The 23,492-nt window shown below is 40.9% G+C and overlaps 2 protein-coding genes across 2 annotated transcripts in view; both read left to right on the top strand.

Moving 5' to 3' along the window:
• The window catches only part of ptprja (protein tyrosine phosphatase receptor type Ja), a 180,080-nt gene that overhangs the window by 46,057 nt on the left and 110,531 nt on the right, over positions 1–23,492 (top strand). Inside the window, exons 3-7 of the mRNA XM_080190430.1 lie at positions 4,037–4,300; positions 6,739–6,999; positions 9,205–9,465; positions 10,390–10,650; positions 12,015–12,275. Of these exons, the coding sequence (XP_080046556.1) occupies positions 4,037–4,300; positions 6,739–6,999; positions 9,205–9,465; positions 10,390–10,650; positions 12,015–12,275 (1,308 nt within the window). The remainder of the gene's footprint in view (positions 1–4,036; positions 4,301–6,738; positions 7,000–9,204; positions 9,466–10,389; positions 10,651–12,014; positions 12,276–23,492) is intronic.
• LOC145343651 (receptor-type tyrosine-protein phosphatase eta-like) lies at positions 19,063–23,206 on the top strand. The gene is made up of 5 exons (XM_080189821.1): positions 19,063–19,147; positions 19,390–19,728; positions 21,399–21,659; positions 22,572–22,832; positions 23,055–23,206. The coding sequence occupies exons 1-5, from the start codon at positions 19,063–19,065 to the stop codon at positions 23,204–23,206; spliced, it is 1,098 nt and encodes a 365-aa protein (XP_080045947.1).

The raw sequence follows: 23,492 nt of genomic DNA, 5'->3' as shown, positions 1-23,492 counted from the left end.
CATTCATCCTTTTAAACTACCATGAGTGTAGGCCCATCTTTCTTCACCTTTATTCATCAAACAGCTCCTTCATCCCAGAAATCAGCCTGGTGAACTTTCTTTGAATTGTCTCCAATGCAAGTTTAATCCTCAAGTAAAATGACCAGTATTATATTACATTACTCCAGTTGTAGTCTCTCCAGTGCCCTGCATGTTTTTAAGCAAGACATCCCTATTTTTATAATCTATCCCCCTTCCCATACGAGGCCAACATTCGATTTGCTTGCTTAATTTCTTGCTATACATACGTACTGACTTTTTGTGATTTATGTAAGAGGACACCCAATTTCTTCTATATTGCAGCATTCTGCAGTCTCTTTCTATTTAAATATTCTTCCTGCCAAAGTGGACAACCTCATCTTTTTCACATTATACTCCATCTGCCAAAACATTTCCCACTCATTTGACCTATCCACATTCCTTTGCAGACTTGTATCCTCTCTCAGCTTGGTTTCCTACCTCTCTCCATATTGTCAGCAAACTTAGTACAATCCCATCATCCATGTCATTACCACAGATCATAATTAGCTGACTCCAGTACCAATCCTTGTAATACTCAATTATTAACTGTTTGCTAACCTGAAAATTGCCCCATTTATCCTGACAATTCTGTACTTCAGCCAATCCTTTCTCCTTGCAAATAAATCACCCCCCCCCCCCACAAGAAGTCCAAATTAGTACGGTTATTGGTTCCCTTTAATTACCCTATTTGTTACAGCTCAAAAAACTCAAATTTGCCAAATCTGATTTCCCTTTCACAAAACGATGTTAGGTCTGCCTGATTGTATTATGATGCTTAACTATCCAACTACTATCCCTTTGATAATGGATTTGAGCATTTTCTCAATGAAAGATGTTAGATTTACTGGTGTAAAGTTTCCTGCTTTCTGTCTTTTCCAATCCACTGCGTCCTTTCCAGATTCTAGAGAATTTTGGAATTTTGCAGCCACCTCTTTTAAGGCCTAGGATGCAGGCCTTCAGGGGGCTTGTTAACCTTCAGTTCCATTCGTATTCCCATTGTTTTCTCTCATGATTTTCCAAGTTCTTTCCTCCGTTTGCCTCTTGCTTTTCGTCTATTTTTGGAATGAATTTCACGTTTCTATTGTAAAGATAATGGGCACAATTTTCCAGCCTAACACAATCCCAAAAAATTGTGTGAGGGCCCAGAAAGACAGGTCTTGAGCCTTGCACCAAATGATTTATAGCCATCCCAGTCCTTTTCTTTGCAAACCAAATTGTGACCAGAAAGGGTGGGCATAAAGGGGAGGCAATTTGGGGCACATGAAGGGGGACATGGGGACCCTTTGGGAGAACTCCAATGCCTCAATGCTGGTAATCTGCCTCTAGGAGAGGATGGGAAAACATGCCACTGATGAGAGGTGAGGTGGTCCCAATGTCCATGGTGGGAGGGAGGGGATCTTACAATGCAGTGTGAGATTGGGGTGCTCTTTCCAGATGGCACCCATTCACTTTGTACCAGGGCTCACCCCTCCCACAGCTGGCAAACAATTTACTGCTCTCCAAAAATTGATTGTGTGGGGGACGATTGCAGTCCAGTCTATGCTGGACAGACCGGTGTGGATCGGCCTCATTTTCTCACTATTATGACACTTAGTAATTTTTGGGGAAATCGTGGCCAACGTGTTCAAAACCTCTGACGTTTTGTCTTTTCACAATATTAATTCCCCAATATCACTATCTAAGGGATCTATGCTCCCTTTTGCCACTCTTTTCTTTTTTGTATACTTGATGAAACTTTTACTGTCTCTCTTTTATTTCCTGCAAATTTTTTCTCATATTCCAATTTCTTGTTTTTTTTTAGTCATCCTATGTCAGTTTCTAAAACTTTTCCAATCCCCTGCCTTGTCACTGTTCTTTGCAGTATTGTCTGGCTTTTCTTTCAATTTTAAACCACCCTTAATTTCCTTATTAAGCCACAGATGGTGCATTCGTCTAGTATAGTCTTTCTTCCTCAGTGGAACATAAATGTGTTGAGAGCTCTGAAATATCTCCTTAAATGATTGCCACTACTTCTCTATCATTTTATCTTTTTAAGATATTTCCCAAATCCACTTTAGCCAATTCTCTCATCAAACCTTCATAATTGCCTTTATTCTAGTTTTTCAACTTACCTAGCCTCAACAACAAGACATTTGGTAGCTAGCAAAGGAGTGAAACAGTCCAAGAATTCAAAGGTGGTGTGGAAATTGATGAAATAGTTCCATAGGGTTTAAAGAGACCCATAGAGTGAAAGTAATTGACGAGTGAAGTTGATTCCAGAGGATGGTGGATGATTAGAGATTGATGCAAAAGCAGGCCAGGGTAGGGGGAAATAAGAAACAGAAAGTAGATGTAGCATTTGAATGTATTGAGAGTGTGAACTCTGTTTCTTCATCCTGTTCGATTTGTTCATTACTTTCAATTTAAATATTTCACTATGCAGTAGGCTCAAAAACATTCTGGCATCTAAATATAGTATGATCGGTCAAGTAATAATCATTGACATGTTTTGAGATTCTGTAAGAACTATTAGCGCCACCTTAAGGCAGATGTAATTTACTGACACCTGCTGGATCTACAACAATTTACATTTGTGAAATAGTTTTGTATTATTACCTTTGTTCACCACTAGCTAACTGAGGTTGATGCAATTGTTGGAAATGGAACAATCATGAAGAATGTCAACCTCCAAAATTTTCTCTTAACCCACCTGAAGTTTGGTTAACACATTGCTTCACCATTCAATCCAGTATTATCCTTCAAGTATCCTCTAAGTTGAGGAGGGAAAGGAAATTTCAAAATTGAGTGCAGTGCAAAGAAAGCAGGAGGGCACAGAACAATCTAAGCATTCCCCATCAACTGTCCTTCCAAATGTCCTCTCAATGCCAGAGATACCATACTATTTCATTCTATTCAGGGCCCCCATACTGACTGTGAAATTGAGGGCAGAAAACAAGGGCAATCTATGGCAAGACTGATCCCCATGATGGTTGGTACATTCCACTCCCTACAGAAAAAAAGAAGAATTAGACGAATCCAATGTTCTGCTGGCCAGCCTCCCACTTTGCATCATCTGTAAATTTGAGCTTATCAGAAATTCTGCCTGTCTATAACTTGCACATATTCCCATCTCCCTTGTGCTGTTGGCCGATATAGGCTTCTGTACAGTTTAATAAATGTGCTTGGAGTTCAGTGACTTAATTATGTTGCTGTGAAATCTCACTCTCACCTATGTCTCTGACAAAAAGTTGTCCAGCTGTCCAGAAGAAAAGTAGATAGAAAACAGGAACGTTTGAACAGGTCACAATCATATTGGATTCCTGTTCAAGGTAGGGGGGGTTTGGAATTCTAATGTCATCATTCTTCAAATGTATATAGTTACTTTCAAAATTATGTCAGATACAAGGACCTCAATTTAAGGAGCAGCTTCGATATGGGAAAAAAAGTTGTTATTCATTAAAAAGGAGCACACAGATCAGAAATAGAAGTTCGTAAACATTACCAGAAGCATTGAAAGAAAGAGCTTAAGTTGCCAAGGGAAGAGGGTGATGATAGGTTTTAAAAAGTTGTTTTCGAGCATAGTAAAGTCAAGGGCAAATGCATAGGAGGTCAAAACTGGTAGATGAAAGAAACATGTGGAAGAGATTATAGTTGTAGAATTACGCGAAACCATGGAGAGATTCATAAATGACTCTGAAAATTTAAACTCAATGGCTTGATGGACAGACTGAATGATTAGAGGTAAGTGGTGTTATATATTTAAATAACAACAGCTCTTCAATAAACATTGTCATTTTGAATCTACATGTGCAAATTCCATCTTTTTCTTTTTGTGTAAAATGCACAACCCCTAACATAGAACATTTCAAGTGAGATAATAGGATGCAATCATAGTTTTGAATCATTTGCAATTTGTTTTGGGTGAAATTTAGAAATCTAACAAAAGGGAAATGGAATGCTATAATTTTATTGATTTATTGAATTTTGTTTTGAACAGTCCCTGCCAAGCCTCGAAATATCACAGTGACGAATGTTACGAATACATCCATCTCTCTGACCTGGGACAGACCTGAAGACATGAATAGCACCCAATATAACTTCAGCATTACATACAGTCCCAATGGAACTGAACCCAAAATACAAGGAGTAAACTACATCACAATTCCAGGTTTACATCCTGGAACCAATTACACTATCAGTGTAGTGACTATTATTGCTAATGGGACAAAGAGTGAGCCTGTAGTTGCAACTAAATTTACGAGTAAGTAAAACAAAATGGCCTTGAGTTTCCATTGGAAATAATTTTCTAATTCTGTTCCACAACTGTGCTCATTTTGTTCTGGTGAAACTACACCCAGAGGTTTATGCAAATTCATGAGCATAAGCCCAAATATATCTCACCAGTGTGGTCAAACATAATGAGTTTGTGACCTAATTAGGGCCATTGGCTTTTACGGTGCTTGGGTGGGGTATATACAAAATAAGGGAAAAAAATCTTTCCGAATGCGGATGCAAACTACAAGATAAACAGCGCTTTTCTATTTATTTAAACTAATTTCGACAACAATGGACCGCTGACTTCATTTGACTGCTGGTCAGATGATTACTTCTAGATTCATTTGACCATGGGTCTGTACACCTGGGTATAGTGAGCATGTGAGATAAATGAGCATAATGTGGTATTGACATGACTCACTAATACTCAGAGGCTGATTTTATGCCTGCATTTATCATCATATCTATGGTGGGTAAGTTGTTAGAAGGTACTTAGAAAGCCAGGATCAACAGGCATTTAGAGACACAAGGACTGATTAGGGACAGTCGGCATGGCTTTGTGAGTGGAAAATCATGTCTCACAAATTTGATTGAAGTTTTTGAAGGGGTAACCAAGAAGGTGCAATTGATGTTGTCTGTGTGGACTTTAGAAAGGCCTTTGTCAAGGTACCACATGGTAGGTTGTTGCGTCAGGTTAAATCTCACGGGTTCCAGGATTAGGTAGCTAAACGGATACAAAGTTGGCTTGATGACAGAAGACGTCCAATGAGGTGGTTGTAGAGGGCTGTTTTTCAAACTAGAGATTTGTGACCAGCGGTATGCCTCAGGGATCAGTGCTGGGTACACTGTTATATGTCATTTATATTAATGATTTGGATGAGAATGTAGGAGGCATGGTTAGTAAGTTTGCAGAGGACACCAAGATTGGTGAAGAAGGTTATTCATCTTCAAATATCATTGGAGATCCACCTTCAAATGTCATGGTTGCTCATAAGTATATTACAGTGGCACAACTGAAAGCTGGGACCAATTACAATTTCAGCGTATTCACAGTGACAGCAGACAATACATCAGCAGATCCAACCACAGTCTCCCTTACAACAGGTAAGGAAGTGGTTTGGTTTGGTTCAAAAGGAGTTTATCCATGATCGTGATTTTTGGGTAATATCGGAGGGAGTATTTTCTTCCCCAGTCCTAAGAACCATGAACAGAATGAAAACATCAAGTTGAAACCTCTTGCTGACCGATGTAATGAGCCTCTCAATTTTCCAGAAAGGAGATTGAAATTGTGCTGGATACATGTGTTTGTTGCTGGGAAGATTTAAATTTATATTTGTTCCATGCTTGTCAGCTCTCTGAACTGAGTGATGCAGGAATTCTTGAATACTGAAGTGGATCTCTGGAAGTAGACACCTGTGATAAACTATTTGGCACTTTTACTCTTTGTGATATACTTTTCCTTAAAAAATCCATTCATGGGTGGTGAGTGTCACTGGAAAGCTCAGCATTATTCATCCTTATTGCCCTTGACTTGATTGCGAGTGAGTTGCCATTGTTAACTGCTGTAGTTTAACAGTCTGTCTTCTTTCTGTAATGGTTTGTACAACTAAGAGATTTGCTGGGCCATTTGAAAGGCAATCAAGAGTAACTCATGTCATTGTGCATCTGAAGTCACATGTGGGCCAGGCCATGCCAGGTAAGGCCAGCAGATTTCCAACAGTGAACAAGATTTTACAACATTAATATTAGCATCTTGCTTCGTATTATTAAGAATAGATCTAATTCCAGAGTTTTGAATTAAATGTAAATTTTGCCTATTATTATGGTAGAATTTGAACCCTGATAACCATAGTTTTATCATAGTCCTCTTCTTTGCTTGTACCATGACTCTTATAAATGTGAATCAACATTGACATTTGTTGAGACATTGCAGGTTCACTGGGAACATTATTAGTGGTTTTGTGTTTGTGACAGCTGCATCAAATTAGGGTAGCAAGTTGGCTGCTGATACTGTTGATTTCCTTCTCATGAATATAGTCTTCAGTCCCGTTGGATATTGAATCAGTTTTGAAATAGAAGTCACTTCTCATAACTTTGCCGTGATGTCAACAGTCAATCAAAATTTGAAGATTGTGAAGAGGGGAAGTGAGGAACATATGTTGGCTTCTTAAGTTATTGGGCAGCAGAGAGAGTAGTATAGACCATAAATCTGTGTACAGATACAGGGTGGAGACGACTGGAGATCTTCTCAAAGAAGTTACTTAATCATTGTGATGGTTGAGATTGCAACTCCAGGAGAGCAGAGAGGAAATGGATTGGACAGGATTGGTTGCAATGACGATATCGTGGATTATCGACAGAAGTGGAACAGGTGGCAGGAGAGTGAGGCTGATACTAATCTCAACATCACATTATTATTTACAGAACCAAATGCTGTGGCCAACTTAACCCTTATGAATCGCAACACCACTTCAGTTACTCTGAGATGGGACCGTCCATTAGACCATAAATCTGAGTACAGATACAGGGTGGAGACGACTGGAGATCCACCATCAAATATCATTGTCCCTCATGAGTATATTACCGTGCCACAACTGAAAGCCGGGACCAAGTACAATTTCAGCGTGTTCACACTGACAGCAGACAATACATCAGCAGATCCGACCACAGTCTCTTTTACAACAGGTAAGGAAGCGGCTCAGTTTTGTTTAATAGGAATTTGTCTGATATCAGGATGGATGGGTAATACAGGCAGGAAGGAGTCTTTTCCACCTCAGTCCTACAAAATAGCAACCAGGAGCAGAATGAAAACATCAAGTTGAAATTTCTTGCTCAGCAGTGTAATTAGCCTCTCGATTTTCTGGAATGGAGATTGAAATTGTGCTGGATAAAGTCTGTGTTTGTGTCTGGAAAGCATTCAAAGTTGTATTTATGCCACGTCACTCAGCTCCTTCAACGTAGCGGTGGAGGAATTGTTATGTACTGGAGTGAAACTGTGGAAGGAGAAGTCTGTGGTGTATTAGTCAGCCCATTGACTGATGGAGATGTATTTTTCTTTTCAACGTTTCTTCATAAATAGTGAATGTAACTGGAAAGGACAGCATGATTGCTGGTTATCTCATTCGTTACCTGATCTGATTGGACTTTTTTGCTGCAGACATTTGTACAATTGAGTGGTTTGTTTGACCATTCAGGGACAGGCAGGTGTGAACCACATTTCTGTGGGTCTGGTGTTATGCCTGCTGAAGCCAGCAACCTGCCTTGCCACATGGATATTAGTGAAGCAAATTTTTGTTGGCAACATTGGTAGTTTGATGGTCACCATTTCTGGAACTAAATTTAATTTCCAGATGTTCTCACTGAATATAGCTTTCCCCATTTGAATTCTTGAACCCACAGTTGTGCTGGGGCCTCTGTATTACTTGTGCAGTGGATATCCACTTCCACCAACACTCCAGTTTTTGGGACGTGAAAGGTTTATTTTGAGACCATAATTAGTGGCTCCTGAGGTGTGATAGTTGCAACACATTATGGTAACTGGAAAATTGCCGGTGATACTGTTGGTTAATTTTCATCAATATATCATTTGATCCATTGGGAGTCAGCAGTCAAACCCAAAACTAAGATGATGAAAATGACATGCGAGGAGTGTACTTTTATCTGGAACCAAAATGTTGATTTGTCTGGAAAGCGTTCCATACTAGTCAGTTCTCTCCGCATAGTGATGGAGAAATTGTTGTGCACTGTGGAAGGAAAGACCTGTGACAAATTAGCACATTTAGTGATTGAGAGGTACTTAATCTGTAAAATATTCATTCATGGGTGGTGAGCATCGATGGAAAGGAACGCATTTGGTACCCTCCCCAAATTGCTGCTGAGCTGCCACCTTTAACTGCTGTCGTTCAGCTGATTGGCCTCTTTTTCTGTAATGATTTGTACGGCTGGTTGGATTGCAAGGTCACATTCGAGACCGTCAAGAGTGAGCCACAATGCTGTGTCTGGAGCCTAATGCAGGCTAGGCCATTCCATCTAAGGAAAACAGATTTCCTTCCCTAAAGTTATTAGTTAAAACAATTTTGCAACATTGATCATTTAATGGTTACTACCCTTGAGAGTAGTCTTGTTCCAAATTATTAACTGTATGTTAATTTCCCAGGCACGGTGGGGGGGGGTTTCAAAAACCTATGCCCGCATATTAGCCTTGGACTTGTTTACTGGTACAGTGACTAGTGACTATGCCTCGACATCCCCGTTTATTTGGTGTTCAAAGGTTTACTGGAAGCTGTAATTAGTAGGTCCATAACTGTGACAGTTGCCTCATATTATGGTAACTCGCGAGTGGTTTTGAAACAGATATGTCACCAATTCACCGTTCAATCCTTCGGAAGATTGATTGCTTTTGACGTAGAAGACACAACGTGGAACTCTCCCATGATGTCAGCAGTCAAGCACCAAACCAAGTTGGCATGTGATGAATGTACTTTTACGTGGATTGAAAATGCTGGCCTCTCGAGTTGTTGAGCAGCAGAGAGAGTAGTATATCAAAGTTGTCAAAATGCGAGATAAGACCAGTGTTGGAATGAATGAAGCAAGCTGTCAACTTGTTCATCTTTTTGTTTTGTGGAGAAGCATTGACAATTACGATTAATTAAAACTGAGGAAAGTGTGCACAGGGGAATTTGATAGGATGGTTGCTTAGTTTGAAACAATCTTCTCAAAGAGGTTAGTTACTCGTTGTCACGGTTGAGAATGTGAATCCAGGAAAGCAGAGAGGAAAAGGATTGGACAGGATAGGTTCCAATGAAGATATCATGGATTATCGACAGAAGTGGAACAGGTGGCAGGACAGTGAGGTCGATACTATTCTCAACATCTCATTATTATTTACAGAACCAAATGCTGTGGCCAACTTAACCCTTGAGAATCGTAACAGCACATCAATTACTCTGAAATGGGACCGTCCATTAGACCATAAATCTGAGTACAGATACAGGGTGGAGACGACTGGAGGTCCACCTTCAAATATGACTGTCCCTCATGAGTATATTACCGTGCCACAATTGAAAGCTGGGACCAAGTACAATTTCAGTGTGTTCACTCTGACAGGAGACAATACATCAGCAGTTCCGACCACAGTTTCTCTTACAACAGGTAAAGAATCGTCTCAGTTTGGTTACTAAGTGTTAATCTGTGATTGCGATGTGGGGTAATACTGGCGGGAGACCTCTCTTCCTCCGTCCTAAAAAACAGCAACCGTGAACAGAACGAAAACGTCAAGTTGAAACCTCGTTGTCACCAGTTTAATTAGCGTCTTGGTTTTCCAGAATGGAGATTGAAATTGTGCAGAGTACATGTTGTGTGTTTGTTGCTAGAAAGAGTTGAAAGTTATATTTGTTCGATGCTTGTCAGCTCTCTGAGCTTTGTAATGGAGGAATTCTTGCATGCTGGAGTGGATCTGTGGAAGGAGATGCCTGTGGTGTATCATTCAGCACTTTTTTACTGGCTATGATGTCTAATTCCTTAAAATATTCATTCAGTGAGCAGCACTGGAAAGACCAGCATTCACTCATCCCTTATTGCCCTTGATTTGATTGCTGATCTGCTGTTGTTAACTACTGCAGTTTAACCGTCAGAATCGTTCTCCTGTAATGTTTTGTAGAAATGAAGTGGTTTGCTAGGCCATTTAGAAAGCAGTCGAGTGACCCATGTTGATGTGCATCTGCAGTCACAGGTGGTCCAGGCCATGCCAGGTGAGGACAGCAAACTTGAATTGAACAGGGTTGAGACTTGTTCCTCGTTTGGTTCGTGGAGTAAAATTGATGATTATGATTATCACTGAGGCGAAAGTGTACAAGCATTTGATAGGATGTTTCTGCAAGTTAGCTTCAATTTATCAGATTTTCTCCAAGAAGTCAGCAAGTTGATGAGAAGATTGTGATTGCCTGTCCAGCTTGTGGACAGGAAACGTAGCAACATGGATTGATTCTGATGAAGATATCATCGATTCTCAACAGAAGTCGAACAGGTGGCAGTGTGAGTTTGACATTATTCTCAACATCTCATTACTATTTACAGAACCAAACGCTGTTGCAAACTTAACCCTTGTGAATCGCAACACCACTTCAGTTACTCTGAGATGGGACCGTCCATTAGACCATAAATCTGAGTACAGATACAGGGTGGAGACGAATGGAGATCCACCTTCAAATATCATTGTCCCTCATGAGTATATCACAGTGGCACAACTGAAAGCTGGGGCCAAGTACAATTTCAGCGTGTTCACACTGACAGCAGACAATACATCAGCAGATCCAACAATAGTGTCTTTTACAACAGGTAAGAATGAGGCTCAGTTTGTGTTCATCTGTGAGCGGGAGTCTTCTGTTCCTCATTCTACAAAACATCAACCATGAACAGAATGAAAACTTCAAGTTGAAACGAATTGTTCACCAATGTAATTAGCCGCTCCGTTTTCTGCAACGGAGATTGTATGTAGCAGAATTTCAATCTGGGTTTTTGTCTGGAAAGACTTTAAAGCTGTATTTGTTCCATACTAGTCAGCTCTCTCTGTGTAATGATGGAGGAATTGTTGTGCTCTGTGGAAGAAAAGACCTGTGACCGATTCTCACATTTGCTGATTGAGATGTACTTCTCTGTGAAATATTCATTCATACCTAGGGAGCATCGATGGAAAGGAACACATTTTGTTACCCTCCCCTGATTGCCCTTGAGAAAATTGCGCTGAGTTACCACCTTTAACTGCTGCAGCTCAGCTGGTTGGACTCTTTTTCTGTAATGGTTTGTAGAACTGGTTGGTCTGCAAGGCCATATTCAAGACCGTCAAGAGTGAAGCACATTGCTGTGTGTGGAGTCTAATGTAGGTTAGACCATGCCATTTAAGGGAAACATATTCTGTTGGTGAAAAATATTTTGCAACATAGTTTCACAGTTACCACTACTGAGGGTAGTTTTGTTCCAGATTTTTAAATTATATGTTAACTTCCCAGGTGCGGTGGTGGGTTTCAAAACATTATGCACGCTTATTAGCCTCGGCCTTGTTTAAAGTTAACTAGTTGGAAAGTTAACTAGATGATGTAATTAGTAGGTCCATAACTGTGACAATTGCCGCCCATTATGGTAACTGGCAAGAGGTTTTTGAAATAGGCTATTGACAAGTCTCCGATGCACCATTCAATCCCTTGGAAGATTCATTCCTTTTTACACGGAAGACATATCGTAGAACTCTCCCGTGATGTCAGCACTCATGCACCAAACAAAGTTGGCACGTGATGAATGTAGTTTTATGTGGATTGAAAATATTGGCCTCTTGAGTTGTTGAGCAGCAAAATAGCATATCAAAGTGATCTTAATGACAAGACCAGAGTTGGGCATAAATTAAGCAAGCTGTCAACTTGTTCATCTTTTTGTTTTGTGGAGAAACATTGACAATTGCAATTCATTAATATTGAGGGAAGTGTGCACAGGGGAATTTGATAGGATGCTACTTAGTTTGAAATAATCTTCTCAAAGAAGTTGCTTAATCATTGTGATGGTTGAGATTGCAACTCCAGGAGAGCAGAGAGGAAAAGGATTGGACAGGATTGGTTGCAATGACGATATCGTGGATTATCGACAGAAGTGGAACAGGTGGCAGGAGAGTGAGGCCGATACTATTCTCAACATCACATTATTATTTACAGAACCAAATGCTGTGGCCAACTTAACCCTTATGAATCGCAACACCACTTCAGTTACTCTGAGATGGGACCGTCCATTAGACCATAAATCTGAGTACAGATACAGGGTGGAGACGACTGGAGATCCACCATCAAATATCATTGTCCCTCAAGAGTATATCACAGTGGCACAACTGAAAGCCGGGACCAAGTACAATTTCAGCGTGTTCACACTGACAGCAGACAATACATCAGCAGATCCGACCACAGTCTCTTTTACAACAGGTAAGGAAGCGGCTCAGTTTTGTTTAATAGGAATTTGTCTGATATCAGGATGGATGGGTAATACAGGCAGGAAGGAGTCTTTTCCACCTCAGTCCTACAAAATAGCAACCAGGAGCAGAATGAAAACATCAAGTTGAAATTACTTGCTCAGCAGTGTAATTAGCCTCTCGATTTTCTGGAACGGAGATTGAAATTGTGCTGGATAAAGTCTGTGTTTGTGTCTGGAAAGCATTCAAAGTTGTATTTATGCCACGTCACTCAGCTCCTTCAACGTAGCGGTGGAGGAATTGTTATGTACTGGAGTGAAACTGTGGAAGGAGAAGTCTGTGGTGTATTAGTCAGCCCATTGACTGATGGAGATGTATTTTTCTTTTCAACGTTTCTTCATAAATAGTGAATGTAACTGGAAAGGACAGCATGATTGCTGGTTATCTCATTCGTTACCTGATCTGATTGGACTTTTTTGCTGCAGACATTTGTACAATTGAGTGGTTTGTTTGACCATTCAGGGACAGGCAGGTGTGAACCACATTTCTGTGGGTCTGGTGTTATGCCTGCTGAAGCCAGCAATCTGCCTTGCCACATGGATATTAGTGAAGCAAATTTTTGTTGGCAACATTGGTAGTTTGATGGTCACCATTTCTGGAACTAAATTTAATTTCCAGATGTTCTCACTGAATATAGCTTTCCCCATTTGAATTCTTGAACCCACAGTTGTGCTGGGGCCTCTGTATTACTTGTGCAGTGGATATCCAACTTCCACCAACACTCCAGTTTTTGGGACGTGAAAGGTTTATTTTGAGACCATAATTAGTGGCTCCTGAGGTGTGATAGTTGCAACACATTATGGTAACTGGAAAATTGCCGGTGATACTGTTGGTTAATTTTCATCAATATATCATTTGATCCATTGGGAGTCAGCAGTCAAACCCAAAACTAAGATGATGAAAATGACATGCGAGGAGTGTACTTTTATCTGGAACCAAAATGTTGATTTGTCTGGAAAGCGTTCCATACTAGTCAGTTCTCTCCGCATAGTGATGGAGAAATTGTTGTGCACTGTGGAAGGAAAGACCTGTGACAAATTAGCACATTTAGTGATTGAGAGGTACTTAATCTGTAAAATATTCATTCATGGGTGGTGAGCATCGATGGAAAGGAACGCATTTGGTACCCTCCCCAAATTGCTGCTGAGCTGCCACCTTTAACTGCTGTCGTTCAGCTGATTGGCCTCTTCTTCTGTAATGATTTGTACGGCTGGTTGGATTGCAAGGTCACATTCGAGACCGTCAAGAGTGAGCCACAATGCTGTGTCTGGAGCCTAATGCAGGCTAGGCCATTCCATCTAAGGAAAACAGATTTCCTTCCCTAAAGTTATTAGTTAAAACAATTTTGCAACATTGATCATTTAATGGTTACTACCCTTGAGAGTAGTCTTGTTCCAAATTATTAACTGTATGTTAATTTCCCAGGCACGGTGGGGGGGGGTTTCAAAAACCTATGCCCGCATATTAGCCTTGGACTTGTTTACTGGTACAGTGACTAGTGACTATGCCTCGACATCCCCGTTTATTTGGTGTTCAAAGGTTTACTGGAAGCTGTAATTAGTAGGTCCATAACTGTGACAGTTGCCTCATATTATGGTAACTCGCGAGTGGTTTTGAAACAGATATGTCACCAATTCACCGTTCAATCCTTCGGAAGATTGATTGCTTTTGACGTAGAAGACACAACGTGGAACTCTCCCATGATGTCAGCAGTCAAGCACCAAACCAAGTTGGCATGTGATGAATGTACTTTTACGTGGATTGAAAATGCTGGCCTCTCGAGTTGTTGAGCAGCAGAGAGAGTAGTATATCAAAGTTGTCAAAATGCGAGATAAGACCAGTGTTGGAATGAATGAAGCAAGCTGTCAACTTGTTCATCTTTTTGTTTTGTGGAGAAGCATTGACAATTGCGATTAATTAAAACTGAGGAAAGTGTGCACAGGGGAATTTGATAGGATGGTTGCTTAGTTTGAAACAATCTTCTCAAAGAGGTTAGTTACTCGTTGTCACGGTTGAGAATGTGAATCCAGGAAAGCAGAGAGGAAAAGGATTGGACAGGATAGGTTCCAATGAAGATATCATGGATTATCGACAGAAGTGGAACAGGTGGCAGGACAGTGAGGTCGATACTATTCTCAACATCTCATTATTATTTACAGAACCAAATGCTGTGGCCAACTTAACCCTCGTGAATCGTAACAGCACGTCAATTACTCTGAAATGGGACGGTCCATTAGACCATAAATCCGAGTACAGATATAGGGTGGAGACGACTGGAGATCCACCTTCAAATATGATTGTCCCTCATGAGTATATTACCGTGCCACAATTGAAAGCCGGGACCAAGTACAATTTCGGTGTGTTCACACTGACAGCAGACAATACATCAGCAGATCCGACCACAGTCTCTCTCACAACAGGTAAGGAAGTGGCTCAGTTTGGTTACTAAGTGTTAATCTGCGATTGCAATGTTTGCGTAACACTGGCACGAGAGTTTTCTTCCTCTGTCCTCAAAAACAGCAACAGTGAACAGAAGGAAAACATCAAGTTGAAAGCTCTTTGTCACCGATGTAATTAGGCTTTTGGTTTTCCAGAATGGAGATTGAAATTGTGCAGGGTACATGTTGTGTATTTGTTGCTAGAAAGAGTTGAAAGTTATATTTGTTCGATGCTTGTCAGCTCTCTGAGCTTAGTGATGGAGGAATTCTTGTATACTGGAGTGGATCTGTGGAAGCAGACGCCTGTGGTTATGCAGTCACATGTACGCCAGTCCATGCCAGGTGAGAACAGCTGACTTGAATTAAACAGGGTTGAGACTTGTTCACTTTTTGTGGAATAACATTGATGATTATGATTAATTCATTCTGAGGCGAGAATGAACAGGGATTTGAAAGGATGATTCAGCAGCTTAGCATCGTTTTGTAAGGTCTCCTCCAAGAAATTGGTCATTTGATGAGATGGTTGTGATTGCTGTGCAGTTTGCGGAAAGGAAAAGTAGCAAAATGGATTGACTCTGATTAAGGTCTCATCAGTTATCAGCAGGAGTCAAACAGGTGGCAGTGTGTGTTTGACGTTATTCTCAACATCTCATTACTTACAGAACCAAATGCTGTTGCAAACTTAACCCTTGTGAGTCGCAACACCACTTCAGTTACTCTGAGATGGGACCGTCCATTAGACCATAAATCTGAGTACAGATACAGGGTGGAGACGAATGGAGATCCACCTTCAAATATCATTGTCCCTCATGAGTATATCACAGTGCCACAACTGAAAGCTGGGGCCAAGTACAATTTCAGCGTGTTCACACTGACAGGAGACAATACATCAGCAGATCCGACCACAGTCTCTCTTACAACAGGTAAGGAAGTGGCTCGGTTTGATTTAACAGGAATTTGCCTGTCATCAGGATGGATGGTTAATACAGGCAGGAGTCGTCAGTCCGACAAAATAGCAAACAGGAACGGAATGAAAACATCAAGTTGCTCACCAATGTTATCAGCCTCTTGATTTTCTGGAATGGAGATTGAAATTGTGCTGGATAAAGTCTGTGTTTGTGTCTAGAAAGCATTCAAAGTTGTATTTATGCCACGTCACTCAGCTCCCTCAACGTGGCGGTGGAGGAATTGTTATGTACTGGGATAAAACTGTGGAAGGAGAAGTCTGTGGTGTATTCGTCAGCCCATTTACCGACTGAGATGTATCTTTCTTTTAAATGTTTCTTCATAAATAGTGAATGTAACTGTAAAGGACAGCATTTGTTGCCAGTCCCGAATTACATTTAAAATGATTGCTGGTTATCTGATTCATTGCCTGATCTGATTGGACTTTTTTGCTGCAGACATTTGTACAATTGAGTGGTTTGCTTGACCATTCAGGGACATGATGTGGATATGCCGGCGTTGGACTGGAGTGAACACAGTGAAAAGTCTGACAACACCAGGTTTCAGTCCAACCGATTTGTTTGCTAGTAAACTCACTAGCTTTCGGGTTTGCCCCTTCGTCAGGTGAATGAAAGCTAGTGAGTTTACTATCAAATAAATCGGTTGGACTGAAACCTGGTGTTGTCAGACTTTTTACTGCATTCAGGGACAGTCAGGAGTGAGCCATATTGCTGTGGGTCTGGAGGTTATGCCTGCTGAAGCCAGCAACCTGCCTTGCCAAATGGATATGAGTGAAGCAAATTTTTGTTTGCAACATTGGTAGTTTGATGGTCACCATTTCTGGAACTAAATTTACCCTCCAGATGTTCTCACTGAATATAGCTTTCCCAGTTACTTGGGCAAGATTTGAATTCTTGAACCCACAGTTTAGCCAGGGCCTCTGGATTACTTGTGCAATGGATATGCAACTGCTTCCACCACCGCAGTTTTTGGGGGCTGTAAGGTTTACTTTGAGACCATAATTAGTGGCTCCTGATGTGTGACAATTGCATCACATTATGGTAAATGGCAAATTGCCAGTGATGCTGTTGGTTAATTTTCATCAACATACTCTTCAATCCATGCGGATATTGATTGATTTTGATCTGGAAGACACTATACATCAGGTTGCTATGCTGTCAGCAGTCAAACCCAAATCTAAGATGACGAAGATAGCATGCAAGTAGTGTACTTTTAATCTGGAACCAAAATGTTGATTTCTTGACTTATTGAGCAACAGGAAGTAGAATATCCAAGTTGTCAAAATAGGAGACAAGACTGGAGTTGGGCTTGAATTAACTAAGCTGTCAGCTTCTTCAGCTTTTTGGTTCATTGAATAGCTTTCACAATAATGATTAAATAGTTCTGAGGTAGGTGAGCACAGGGAAATTTGGTCAGATGGTTTAGCATGTTTGCATCATTTTAAAGGATCTTCTGAAAGAACGTAGATCACTGATGAGATCGTTGCGATTGTGAATCAAGGATAGTGGAGAGAAAATGGAATTAAATGGATTGAATCCGATCAAGATAATCATGGATCTTCAACAGGAGTGGAGCAGTGGGTATTGTGAGGTTGACATTTTACTCAACATCTCATTATTATTTCCAGAACCAAATGCTGTTGCAAACTTAACCCTTGTGAGTCGCAACACCACTTCAGTTACTCTGAGATGGGACCGTCCATTAGACCATAAATCTGAGTACAGATACAGGGTGGAGACGAATGGAGATCCACCTTCAAATATCATTGTCCCTCATGAGTATATCACAGTGCCACAACTGAAAGCCGGGACCAAGTACAATTTCAGTGTGTTCACTCTGACAGGAGACAATACATCAGCAGATCCGACCACAGTCTCTCTTACAACAGGTAAGGAAGTGGCTCAGTTTGGTTACTAAGTGTTAATCTGTGATTGTGACGTGGGGTAATGCTGGCATGAGAGTTTTCTTCCTCTGTCCTAAAAAACAGCAACAATGAACAGAACGAAAACATCAAGTTGAAAGCTCTTTGTCACCGGTGTAATTAGGTTCTTGGTTTTCCAGAATGGAGATTGAAATTGTGCAGCGTACGAGTTGTGTGTTTGTTGCTAGAAAGAGTTGAAAGTTATATTTGTTCGATGCTTGTCAGCTCTCTGAGCTTTGTAATGGAGGAATTCTTGCATGCTGGTGTGGACCTGTGGAAGGAGATGCCTGTGGTGTATCATTTTTACTGGCTATGATGTCTTATTCTTTAAAATATTCATTCAGTGAGCAGCACTGGAAAGACCAGCATTCACGCATCCCTTATTGCCCTTGATTTGATTGCTGATCTGCTGTTGTTAACTACTGCAGTTTAACTGTCAGAACCTTTCTCCTGTAATGTTTTGTAGAAATGAAGTGGTTTGCTAGGCCATTTAGAAAGCAGTCGAGGGACCCATGTTGATGTGCATCTGCAGTCACAGGTGGTCCAGGCCATGCCAGGTGAGGACAGCAGACTTGAATTGAACAGGGTTGAGACTTGTTCCTCCTTTGGTTTGTGGAGTAAAATTGATGATTATGATTAACACTGAGGTGAAAGTGTACACGCATTTGATAGGATGTTTCTGCATGTTAGCATCAATTTATCAGATTTTCTCCAAGAAGTCAGCAAGTTGATGAGAAGATTGTGATTGCCTGTCCAGCTTGTGGACAGGAAACGTAGCAAAATGGATTGATTCTGATGAAGATATCATCGATTCTCAACAGCAGTCGAACAGGTGGGAGTGTGAGTTTGACATTATTCTCAACATCTCATTACTTACAGAACCAAATGCTGTTGCAAACTTAACCCTTGTGAATCGCAACACCACTTCAGTTACTCTGAGATGGGACCGTCCATTAGACCATAAATCTGAGTACAGATACAGGGTGGAGACGAATGGAGATCCACCTTCAAATATCATTGTCCCTCATGAGTATATCACAGTGGCACAACTGAAAGCTGGGGCCAAGTACAATTTCAGCGTGTTCACACTGACAGCAGACAATACATCAGCAGATCCGACCACAGTCTCTCTCACAACAGGTAAGGAAGTGGCTCAGTTTGGTTACTAAGTGTTAATCTGCGATTGCAATGTTTGGGTAACACTGGCACGAGAGTTTTCTTCCTCTGTCCTCAAAAACAGCAACAATGAACAGAAGGAAAACATCAAGTTGAAAGCTCTTTGTCACCGATGTAATTAGGCTTTTGGTTTTCCAGAATGGAGATTGAAATTGTGCAGGGTACATGTTGTGTATTTGTTGCTAGAAAGAGTTGAAAGTTATATTTGTTCGATGCTTGTCAGCTCTCTGAGCTTAGTGATGGAGGAATTCTTGTATACTGGAGTGGATCTGTGGAAGCAGACGCCTGTGGTTATGCAGTCACATGTATGCCAGTCCATGCCAGGTGAGAACAGCTGACTTGAATTAAACAGGGTTGAGACTTGTTCACTTTTTGTGGAATAACATTGATGATTATGATTAATTCATTCTGAGGCGAGAATGAACAGGGATTTGAAAGGATGATTCAGCAGCTTAGCATCGTTTTGTAAGGTCTCCTCCAAGAAATTGGTCATTTGATGAGATGGTTGTGATTGCTGTGCAGTTTGCGGAAAGGAAAAGTAGCAAAATGGATTGACTCTGATTAAGGTCTCATCAGTTATCAGCAGGAGTCAAACAGGTGGCAGTGTGTGTTTGACGTTATTCTCAACATCTCATTACTTACAGAACCAAATGCTGTTGCAAACTTAACCCTTGTGAGTCGCAACACCACTTCAGTTACTCTGAGATGGGACCGTCCATTAGACCATAAATCTGAGTACAGATACAGGGTGGAGACGAATGGAGATCCACCTTCAAATATCATTGTCCCTCATGAGTATATTACAGTGGCACAACTGAATGCTGGGACCAAGTACAATTTCAGCGTGTTCACACTGACAGGAGACAATACATCAGCAGATCCGACCACAGTCTCTCTTACAACAGGTAAGGAAGTGGCTCGGTTTGATTTAACAGGAATTTGCCTGACATCAGGATGGATGGTTAATACAGGCAGGAGTCGTCAGTCCTACAAAATAGCAAACAGGAACGGAATGAAAACATCAAGTTGCTCACCAATGTTATTAGCCTCTTGATTTTCTGGAATGGAGATTGAAATTGTGCTGGATAAAGTCTGTGTTTGTGTCTAGAAAGCATTCAAAGTTGTATTTATGCCACGTCACTCAGCTCCCTCAACGTGGCGGTGGAGGAATTGTTATGTACTGGGATAAAACTGTGGAAGGAGAAGTCTGTGGTGTATTCGTCAGCCCATTTACCGACTGAGATGTATCTTTCTTTTAAATGTTTCTTCATAAATAGTGAATGTAACTGTAAAGGACAGCATTTGTTGCCAGTCCCGAATTACATTTAAAATGATTGCTGGTTATCTGATTCATTGCCTGATCTGATTGGACTTTTTTGCTGCAGACATTTGTACAATTGAGTGGTTTGCTTGACCATTCAGGGACATGATGTGGATATGCCGGCGTTGGACTGGAGTGAACACAGTGAAAAGTCTGACAACACCAGGTTTCAGTCCAACCGATTTGTTTGCTAGTAAACTCACTAGCTTTCGGGTTTGCCCCTTCGTCAGGTGAATGAAAGCTAGTGAGTTTACTATCAAATAAATCGGTTGGACTGAAACCTGGTGTTGTCAGACTTTTTACTGCATTCAGGGACAGTCAGGAGTGAGCCATATTGCTGTGGGTCTGGAGGTTATGCCTGCTGAAGCCAGCAACCTGCCTTGCCAAATGGATATGAGTGGAGCAAATTTTTGTTTGCAACATTGGTAGTTTGATGGTCACCATTTCTGGAACTAAATTTACCCTCCAGATGTTCTCACTGAATATAGCTTTCCCAGTTACTTGGGCAAGATTTGAATTCTTGAACCCACAGTTTAGCCAGGGCCTCTGGATTACTTGTGCAATGGATATGCAACTGCTTCCACCACCGCAGTTTTTGGGGGCTGTAAGGTTTACTTTGAGACCATAATTAGTGGCTCCTGATGTGTGACAATTGCATCACATTATGGTAAATGGCAAATTGCCAGTGATGCTGTTGGTTAATTTTCATCAACATACTCTTCAATCCATGCGGATATTGATTGATTTTGATCTGGAAGACACTATACATCAGGTTGCTATGCTGTCAGCAGTCAAACCCAAATCTAAGATGACGAAGATAGCATGCAAGTAGTATACTTTTAATCTGGAACCAAAATGTTGATTTCTTGACTTATTGAGCAACAGGAAGTAGAATATCCAAGTTGTCAAAATAGGAGACAAGACTGGAGTTGGGCTTGAATTAACTAAGCTGTCAGCTTCTTCAGCTTTTTGGTTCATTGAATAGCTTTCACAATAATGATTAAATAGTTCTGAGGTAGGTGAGCACAGGGAAATTTGGTCAGATGGTTTAGCATGTTTGCATCATTTTAAAGGATCTTCTGAAAGAACGTAGATCACTGATGAGATCATTGCGATTGTGAATCAAGGATAGTGGAGAGAAAATGGAATTAAATGGATTGAATCCGATCAAGATAATCATGGATCTTCAACAGGAGTGGAGCAGTGGGTATTGTGAGGTTGACATTTTACTCAACATCTCATTATTATTTCCAGAACCAAATGCTGTTGCAAACTTAACCCTGGTGAATCGCAACACCACTTCAGTTACTCTGAGATGGGACCGTCCATTAGACCATAAATCTGAGTACAGATACAGGGTGGAGACGAATGGAGATCCACCTTCAAATATGATTGTCCCTCATGAGTATATCACAGTGCCACAACTGAAAGCCGGGACCAAGTACAATTTCAGTGTGTTCACTCTGACAGGAGACAATACATCAGCAGATCCGACCACAGTCTCTCTTACAACAGGTAAGGAAGTGGCTCAGTTTGGTTACTAAGTGTTAATCTGTGATTGTGACGTGGGGTAATGCTGGCATGAGAGTTTTCTTCCTCTGTCCTAAAAAACAGCAACAATGAACAGAACAAAAACATCAAGTTGAAAGCTCTTTGTCACCGGTGTAATTAGGTTCTTGGTTTTCCAGAATGGAGATTGAAATTGTGCAGCGTACGAGTTGTGTGTTTGTTGCTAGAAAGAGTTGAAAGTTATATTTGTTCGATGCTTGTCAGCTCTCTGAGCTTTGTAATGGAGGAATTCTTGCATGCTGGTGTGGACCTGTGGAAGGAGATGCCTGTGGTGTATCATTTTTACTGGCTATGATGTCTTATTCTTTAAAATATTCATTCAGTGAGCAGCACTGGAAAGACCAGCATTCACGCATCCCTTATTGCCCTTGATTTGATTGCTGATCTGCTGTTGTTAACTACTGCAGTTTAACTGTCAGAACCTTTCTCCTGTAATGTTTTGTAGAAATGAAGTGGTTTGCTAGGCCATTTAGAAAGCAGTCGAGGGACCCATGTTGATGTGCATCTGCAGTCACAGGTGGTCCAGGCCATGCCAGGTGAGGACAGCAGACTTGAATTGAACAGGGTTGAGACTTGTTCCTCCTTTGGTTTGTGGAGTAAAATTGATGATTATGATTAACACTGAGGTGAAAGTGTACACGCATTTGATAGGATGTTTCTGCATGTTAGCATCAATTTATCAGATTTTCTCCAAGAAGTCAGCAAGTTGATGAGAAGATTGTGATTGCCTGTCCAGCTTGTGGACAGGAAACGTAGCAAAATGGATTGATTCTGATGAAGATATCATCGATTCTCAACAGCAGTCGAACAGGTGGGAGTGTGAGTTTGACATTATTCTCAACATCTCATTACTTACAGAACCAAATGCTGTTGCAAACTTAACCCTTGTGAATCGCAACACCACTTCAGTTACTCTGAGATGGGACCGTCCATTAGACCATAAATCTGAGTACAGATACAGGGTGGAGACGAATGGAGATCCACCTTCAAATATCATTGTCCCTCATGAGTATATCACAGTGGCACAACTGAAAGCTGGGGCCAAGTACAATTTCAGTGTGTTCACACTGACAGCAGACAATACATCAGCAGATCCGACCACAGTCTCTCTCACAACAGGTAAGGAAGTGGCTCAGTTTGGTTACTAAGTGTTAATCTGCGATTGCAATGTTTGGGTAACACTGGCACGAGAGTTTTCTTCCTCTGTCCTAAAAAACAGCAACAATGAACAGAAGGAAAACATCAAGTTGAAAGCTCTTTGTCACCGATGTAATTAGGCTTTTGGTTTTCCAGAATGGAGATTGAAATTGTGCAGGGTACATGTTGTGTATTTGTTGCTAGAAAGAGTTGAAAGTTATATTTGTTCGATGCTTGTCAGCTCTCTGAGCTTAGTGATGGAGGAATTCTTGTATACTGGAGTGGATCTGTGGAAGCAGACGCCTGTGGTTATGCAGTCACATGTATGCCAGTCCATGCCAGGTGAGAACAGCTGACTTGAATTAAACAGGGTTGAGACTTGTTCACTTTTTGTGGAATAACATTGATGATTATGATTAATTCATTCTGAGGCGAGAATGAACAGGGATTTGAAAGGATGATTCAGCAGTTTAGCATCGTTTTGTAAGGTCTCCTCCAAGAAATTGGTCATTTGATGAGATGGTTGTGATTGCTGTGCAGTTTGCGGAAAGGAAAAGTAGCAAAATGGATTGACTCTGATTAAGGTCTCATCAGTTATCAGCAGGAGTCAAACAGGTGGCAGTGTGTGTTTGACGTTATTCT

This window comes from Carcharhinus amblyrhynchos, chromosome 6 (genome assembly GCF_965287045.1).
Source record: "Carcharhinus amblyrhynchos chromosome 6, sCarAmb.v2.hapA, whole genome shotgun sequence".
Classification (NCBI taxonomy): domain Eukaryota; kingdom Metazoa; phylum Chordata; class Chondrichthyes; order Carcharhiniformes; family Carcharhinidae; genus Carcharhinus; species Carcharhinus amblyrhynchos.
Note: the sequence above shows the minus strand (reverse complement) of the source record. Positions and strands in the feature narration are given on the sequence as shown.

What these genes read in the sequence shown, in the direction of transcription:
- LOC145343651 (XM_080189821.1), top strand. Translation starts at nt 19,063, where the DNA reads ATGGAGGAATTCTTGTATACTGGAGTGGATCTGTGGAAGCAGACGCCT. An exon ending in TGTATGCCAGTCCATGCCAG is followed by an intron (nt 19,148 to 19,389) that starts GTGAGAACAGCT and finishes ACTCTGATTAAG; the next exon opens with GTCTCATCAGTTATCAGCAG. An exon ending in CACAGTCTCTCTTACAACAG is followed by an intron (nt 19,729 to 21,398) that starts GTAAGGAAGTGG and finishes TATTATTTCCAG; the next exon opens with AACCAAATGCTGTTGCAAAC.